General features: G+C 42.8%; 1 protein-coding gene across 1 annotated transcript; it reads left to right on the top strand.

Annotated features, from left to right (window-relative positions):
- The first annotated feature begins 1,055 nt into the window (after window positions 1-1,055).
- On the top strand, window positions 1,056-2,837 carry LOC104431132 (molybdate transporter 1-like). Its single transcript, XM_010043814.3, has one exon. It carries the CDS (start codon window positions 1,270-1,272, stop codon window positions 2,662-2,664), a length of 1,395 nt encoding a protein of 464 aa, XP_010042116.2. The 5' UTR covers window positions 1,056-1,269; the 3' UTR covers window positions 2,665-2,837.
- The last annotated feature ends 5,289 nt before the right edge of the window (window positions 2,838-8,126 follow it).

Raw genomic sequence — 8,126 nt, 5'->3', positions numbered from 1 at the left:
TCGACGGGGAGTTTAAAAAGATGGTTTTGAGATGTTGGATGAGATGCTCTTGCTGAAATTGAAGATGCCTGTCCTTTCAAAGTGCTTTTCAGACTTCGTTCCGAAAGGCCAATCTAAGGAAGGGCCACATGGAGAGGTCACTTAGAAAAGGACAATTAGAATGGCTAGTGAGGACGACATTAATTAATTTCCTGATGCCATGTACACCAAGAAGAGACGCAACTGGCAATTTTTCTGTTTTTAAATTTTTCCTATTCTTGTCAACGCTCGATCGGTTCATTCCATGTCTTCAAATAACATCAATGTGCTTTGTGAAGGCTTATGTTCTTCGAATGAGCATATGCCGTGCCGGTGGGAACTGAAAATACGGAAATGATCGTGGAATAATCTTTGAAATGCATTGCAATCAAAGGGTATTCATATTCGAAAAATGTGCACGAGATGAAGCAACCTCATCTAATAAGAATATTATCTATTCGAATTTGACTGGGAAGCCAATTATCTTAGGAAATAACCAACTTGATCCTTAGATAATGAACGATCATTTTTTAGGATCATGACTTTCAAATCATTTATTTTTTGGAAAATAAATGCATCCTAAATCTTTGAATTTTTTTTTCTCTTTCTCTTCATGAGTGTAGTATTGATTTTTAACTTTTTCTAATGCCCGATTGCGCGTTAGAAATTTTATAAACTCATGGCAAGTATTGCATAGACCTATCAGGTTCAGTCGATAGCATTTTGAAGAATCCATAGACTCATGATGGATCCCCATTAACACAATTTTTTATATTTTATGGTTTTAACAACGATCAATTCTGTTCATTGCATCATTCATTCAGTGATATTAAGTGGGATTATTGTGAGATTATTATTACCAATTGAGGACCTCATGAAAGAGATCATTATTACTGAATTGAGGACTTCCTGAATTGATATCTAGTGAAATTTTGTGGGACCGGCTTAAGCTTAGAGATGAGGCGTGATTCAACATTTAAATATTCTATGGCATTCAATGATCGCATTTGCTTCTGTTGCCACCTTTATGCCCACGACCACAACCACCGGCGCGCGTTTAGCCACCCGAACAGCAAAGTCCTCTCTCTCTCTCGCAGAGATAAAAAGGAGAGACGCTATTCATACGATTCGACCACAGAAACAGAGGACGCAAGCTGCTGCTGCTTGGCTCGCGTCCACACAAGAGCATCGAATTCTCTGTGTCTTCACCCGTGCGCGTCGCGCTACGCAGTACAGCACCGAGTCGAAGCCATGGAGGACGACCCTTCGAACACCAACCATCCTCAGGCACCCACGAAGTTCAAGTTCACCTCCCCGTCCGGCGTGTTCCAAAAGCTTAGGTCCAACTTGGCCATCCGCTCGAAATGGGGTGAGATCAATGGAGCCGTGGGCGACTTGGGCACGTACATCCCCATAGTCCTGGCCTTGACGCTGGCCAAGGACCTCAACCTCGGCACGACCCTGATATTCACTGGCGTCTACAACATGGTCACCGGCGCCATATACGGCGTCCCGATGCCGGTGCAACCCATGAAGGCGATCGCGGCGGCTGGGATCTCGAGTGCCGACTTCGGCATCCCGGAGGTCATGGCGGCTGGGATTTGCACCGGCGCGATCTTGGTCTTCCTCGGGGTCACGGGGCTGATGCAGCTCGTTTATAGGCTGATTCCTCTGTCTGTTGTTAGGGGGATTCAGCTCTCGCAAGGGCTGTCGTTCGCGATGACTGCTGTGAAGTACATCAGGAAAGTTCAAGACTTTTCGAAGTCGAAATCCCCTGGGAATAGGCACTGGCTTGGGTTGGATGGCCTGGTGCTGGCCATTGTTTGTGCTTGTTTCATTGTGGTCATCAATGGTGCCGGTGAAGAGAATGAAGAGACGGAAAGTTACCGGGAATCGGGCGACGACATCGAGGATCAAAGCTCGACGAGGAAGAGAAAATGGAAGAAGATCATGAGGGCTCTTCCTTCAGCTTTCATTATCTTCCTGCTAGGTGTTGTCCTGGCCTTCATCAGAGAGCCTAAAGTGGTCAGGAGCATTAAATTTGGTCCGTCCTCTATAGCAGTTGTGAAGATTTCAAGGCATGCTTGGAAAGAGGGATTCATTAAAGGCACAATTCCCCAACTCCCGTTATCGATATTGAACTCGGTTATTGCGGTGTGCAAGCTGTCGTACGATCTCTTCCCCGAGAAGGACTTCTCTACCGCGTCAGTCGCGGTCACGGTAGGACTGATGAATCTGGTCGGGTGCTGGTTCGGGGCCATGCCGTGCTGCCATGGCGCCGGAGGGCTGGCGGGGCAGTACAAGTTTGGCGGCAGGAGCGGCGGCTGCGTGGCGATCCTGGGAGCCGCCAAATTGATTCTTGGTCTGGTCCTTGGGAGTTCTCTGGTGAAGGTGTTGGATCAGTTCCCCGTTGGCGTGCTTGGTGTCCTGCTTCTGTTTGCAGGGATTGAGCTGGCCATGGCTGCCAGGGACATGAATTCGAAGGAGGAGGCTTTCGTGATGCTGATCTGCGCAGCGGTTTCCCTAGTTGGATCGAGCGCAGCGCTCGGGTTTCTTTGTGGGATGGTGGTTCATGTGCTACTCAAGTTGAGGAATTTGAGTAGCTTTCGTTCCTGCTCGACGACATGGATGCAAGGAAGGCCTTGAGTTCATCCGTGCTAGAACATATGGATGCATAAAACACTTAGATGTGTATTATGTGCTGCAATACTTGAATTAAGTACTCGTGTATATAATCTTTCAAGCGTCTGATTTGAGTGCTTTTCATCAACTTGTACTTGCTCTTTCACTTTTATTTCACTTGCTCGTTTTATCTTTGATTTCCTATCTCCAGTTTGCATTGCGTGCTTCCACCATATGCGGCCTCAATGCCTGATAGATCAATGCTTCTCAATCAGCGTAATCCTTTTCTCCTCTGCCTTGTTGTGCTGATTAAACTGAAAGCCAGAACTACATCTTTCCATCTGCTTCCTTTTCCTCACACGGGCATCACCGGATCTTTGAGTTCGTGCACGGAATTTCCTTATTTAGTTGAACTTTTCCCAAGGTTTAAGATGCTCATCATCTTGCTCCTTTTTATCGCCGAGAATACGAGCTGCAGTTTCCAATTTGGCAAAGCAAATTCTGGTCGCAGCTCAAAGCAGCATTTCGATGAGCGAGGATTGCTGAATTTACAAAGTAGCATTACGAACCATTTGAAGTTGTCGATCAACATATCGGTTGGTACTGTCCGGTTTACTTTACCACAATCCAAGCTGTAGGATTCCTGGCAAAGCATTTACATGCGGGCTGTCTTGATTGCGAAGACATTTATTCTTAAGATTTGGCACATAATCACAAGGAAATAGAGAGTAAATAAGAGAGAGAATTCAAGATGCAATGTTATATCTTGATTCACACTTAAACTAGAGCTACATCCATAAGAGGATTTGGTTGCAATTAGCACTTCGCACTTTTCTGTTTCATTCCTCAGTTACAAGAGAGAGATTATATATACTCATTAGTTATTCATGGGCTTAAGCCCAAACTACCAATAAAATATAAGCTCAAACAATGAAAGTCCTCTAGTAGCTTTGAGAGACCTAGTGCCGTTTTGTTTATGGAGAATATGAACCATACTCCAACAGTTTTAATTAACTTTCAATTAGTGGAATGTGGGGAGAAACACCTCTCAAGATGTTGCAGGGACGATTTTAGTTAGAAGATTATGCATTTAGGGGCTGTTTGGTTTAGCATTCCCAAGGGGCTTTCGGCCAGAAAGCCCTGGGAAAAATTTAAACCGTTTGGTTCAGCATTTGGAGCCATACTTGGGGAATGCTAGCATTTGGAATGCTCGGGAATCTTTGAAAGCCCAAAGCAGTGGGGAGCTGCTTTGGGCATTCAGCATTCCGAAAATGCTGAGGGGTTTAATGATTTTTTTTCTTCCAATATTGCCCTCACTGATAATTGGGTTTTCTTGTTTTACCCTAAAAAATAACTATTCATCATCTTCCTCGTCTTCCTTGTTTCTTCAAGACCAAAGCTCGGCCCAGTGGAGCTCAACCGGCCGGGCGAGTCGCCCACGCACGGCCGTCGCCACCACATCGCCGTGGCCACGCACCACCATCGCCACACCTTGCGCCGTGGCCACGCACCACCGTCGCGTGGGTCGCGACCTCGCCGGCGTCGCCTGGGTCGCGCGACCCACGCGACAGGCTAAGCGGTGCTCGCTGACCAGATCCGGCACCGCCGTTGCGTGGGTTGCGGCCTTAGGCGGCGTCGCGCGACCCACGCCGCTTAGCCGCCCAGATCTGGTGGCCACGCACCGCCGTCGCGTGGGTCGCGGCCTCAGGCGGCGTCGCGCGACCCACGAGACACAGGCTGAGCGGTGCTCGCCGACCAGATCCGGCACCGCCGTCGGGTGGGTTGCGGCCTCAGGCGGTGTCGCGCGACCCACGAGACAAGCTGAGCGGTGCTTAGCCGGCCGGATCCGGTCGCCCTGAGGCCGCGCGACCCACAGGACGGCAGTGCGTGGGTTGCGCGACCCACCGCCTCCCCACCACCACAGCCACCCGCCGCCTCTCCCACCACGGCCACCGCCGCCTCCCCCACTAGCTCCGATTGCCTCCCCTCGCTCCGCTCCTCTGCGTCAACATCTCCTCCTTCTTTTTCCTTTTCTTTTTTTCCTTTTCTTTTCACCTCAAAGCTATTTTGCAAAATGCTACATCAAAATAAGAGTTCCCAAACACTTCAGCATTCACCAAATGCCCATTCTTATGAAGATACTTGAGGAAATGCAAAGCCATTTCCCCAAAGTTGAACCAAACAGCCCCTCATGTGAGCATTTCATTGTGAAATTACCCATCGGTTATGGTAATTGCCTCGTCGGATATACAGAAATTAGTGATTACGGAAACATATAAGTCTTGCACTCCTGGGGATGGCCTTGAGAGAATGCGCTAGTGAAATCACATGAAGTACCCAATGCGGAGTGGGTCTCCTCCCAATTAGCCAAAAAGAAACCAAAAGAAAAAAAAACACAAAATTAATTGTTAGTTTTTGTGGGTCAAAAAATTAACCGATAATTAACTATAAATTAAGAGAACATTTGTTTCAAAAATGAAGAATTTGCGGAACGTTTTCTAAAATTGATCGCTTGTATTGCTTATAAAAATTAATGAACGGAAAATCGCTTTCATCGTCCACAAAAATAATTAGGTATAAATTGTTGTCGATAATAAAAAAAAAAATTGACTAATTGTTTAAATTAATAAAAGCAATTATTTTTCGAAAAAAATTTCGCCGAACTAATGATTCCAATTATAAGATCATCATGGAAAATGGTGTCTAACTGGATCCAAATGGGGCAATGGAGCTCATTGGCGTTTCTCACTTGTGATCTTTTCATTTTTTTTTTTAATTCTCAAATTTTACGAATTCCAGGCTTTGACTTTAACGCAAACATTTTCCACATGTACACATAAATTAGATTATATAGCCATAGAGAAGTTATTTTTGAAATTTTTTTCGAAAGTATGCATGCTTATTTTTTGTTTTTAAATTCTAAGAGAGAAAACAAGAAGTAATTCCTAGAAGCCGCAGCAAACGAGCGTGCGATTTCTGTCTCGACGTTCAATCACCGCTGCTATCAAGGCGGTTGTCAGCACAAAGAGTTGCCCGTTACTACTAGTGAATATGCTAATCAATGTTGTAGAATAATTGCTTGCTTGGTCTAGACTTGATCAATGACCGGGCAAAGTCGAGACCACATCACTAAACCGAATCACGACGTGCGTAGTTTTCTCATCTGGTCATCATTTAATTCTTGGTCACTCGGAAAATTTAATAGAAAAATCACTCCTAGTCGCACGTGGGTTTGCAGCTGAACGATTACTCGTATGTGACACAGAATTTTCCGAGGCAGTATATCGGTTACCATTGACATTCAAAGGAGTGGAGAATTGATGGCAGGGAGGTTTTCTATCAAGCAAGAGGGCCACGGATTGGAACTGGACTAATGATAATTATAATGCACATAATTCTGGAATATCATCTGTGGGAATAATTATATTTAGGATTATTCCTTCTCGATATTGCCGTAACTATAAAAAGACAAAAATAAATAAATAATTAAAAAGAGGGGTCATTTTTCTTATTAGTCTAATAAGATTTCCATGAATTAGATTTTCTATTTACCCATATCCTTGAATTGCGACTCAATTATTTTTGTCAAATTGTCCAGCTTAAAAAACTTATATTAGGTGGAGAGAGATTGCATGCCATAAGGTACATTATAACCACACAACCAAGGCAATGTGAGATTACATTTACCAATTTCGAGTACTAATTTAAACTAGCACAACACAATTTCGAATTTAGGTTCATATATGACAAGACAGTTAAGATTCATAAGATGCTCATGAAATGTTTTACCAATGTGGAAGATCCTCTGTTTAAGAGCTTCAATGACGCTCGCAAGGAATCATTCCCAAAGTGTTTGACTTCCTTCAAGGGGCATTTTAACGAAGGGGCCATATATAGAAAAGCTAATATCATGAACAACCTTAAATCGGTATATTTATCATAAATATACTAGTTTTGGGTTTTTGTTGGTTAAAAAATTAGTCAGAGATCAATTTGTCACAATTGTATTAGTTTAGGGTTTTTCGTGGTACTAACCCTATATAGAAAGGTTATTTTGGTAGGTCCCTAAAGAAAAAGTGCACTAAGAATGGCTAATAAGGACAAGACAAATGACATGAATGATTTGGGCAATAACTATTCGAGAGAACTACATAAATAATCCTTGAACTTTGGCCAAAACTGCAATGGAGTCCCCGAACTTTATTCTAATGTGCAATATAATTTCTAAACTTTTAATTTGTTCAATCTAGTAGTCCCTAAATTATATGAAAATATCTAATGTTTCATTCTATTAATTCAAGTTTAGGGACAACAATGAATAATTTTATATAATTTGGAAACTAAATTGAACATGTATAAAAAAATTCAGGGATTATGTCGAATAAATTAAAAGTTTAGGGACCGCATTGTATATTTGATTAAAGTTTAGGGACCATTTGTGTTAATATTTTTTTAAACTATTTTTACGTTGCCGGCCACGCTACACTAAGATAAGATGCGATCCTCTTTTTTTGGCTTCGTCGATGCTTATCAACGCTTATGTCTTAAGCCAAATATCGCATGAGAAGTGGAGCTTTGCATGTGCATGTACATCATCAAGGTGGCATCATTGACGTATCTTTTGCCTAATAGAAAAAAAAAATAATGGTTTTAAAAACGATCGAGATAACTTTCAGGATTATCTTTTAAATTTCCCCACGATATAACTTTAATTGATCATCTTCCCCACCTACACCTTTTTGATTTCATTCCCTAAATTTGTTTAAATTTGATTTTTTTGTACTTATTCTGATGCTTACATAAAACGAGTTAAATCAAGTCAATCGTTTTCGAGAATCCGTGGACACTGGATCCCACTAGAAAACACAAATTCCCATTACCATATAGTTTTTACACTATGATGGTTTCTCGTTCTCTTTCTTTACACATATGCTATTGATTTTTTTTTTTTTTTAAACTTTTTCTGATGCTTGCATAAATCGAGTCTGCTAGATCAAGTTGATCGTACTCGTTCCCACTAAAAATGCGGATTCCCATTGCCGCATAGTTTTACACGGCGATGGTTTCCCGTTCTCTTTCTTCACACACAAAATTCATAGACCGAGCCTGGTATATCAAGTCAATGTCGATTCGCACTGAATCCCGCTAGAAAACATAAATTTTTTATTTATTACCGTATAGTTTTTTACACTATGATCTATTCTGTTCACCACGCGTTGGGAAATAATGAAGTTACGGATTTAAATTTATGGCTACAAAAAAATAAATAAATTACACATGCATGTGATTCTGTTGTCTTCTATATGCCTGAGATCCCAACCGCCGGCACCCGTTCAGCCACCCCCAATAACGTCCTCTCTCTTTCGCAGAGATAAAAAGGAGAGACGCTTCTCATACAGGTGGATCGCAGAAGAGCATCGAATTCTCTGTGTCTTCCCCTCTGCGTGTGGCGCTACGCAGTACAGCATATAGTCAAAGCCATGGAG

Source organism: Eucalyptus grandis, chromosome 3, assembly GCF_016545825.1.
Source record: "Eucalyptus grandis isolate ANBG69807.140 chromosome 3, ASM1654582v1, whole genome shotgun sequence".
Lineage (NCBI taxonomy): Eukaryota > Viridiplantae > Streptophyta > Magnoliopsida > Myrtales > Myrtaceae > Eucalyptus > Eucalyptus grandis.
Note: the sequence above shows the minus strand (reverse complement) of the source record. Positions and strands in the feature narration are given on the sequence as shown.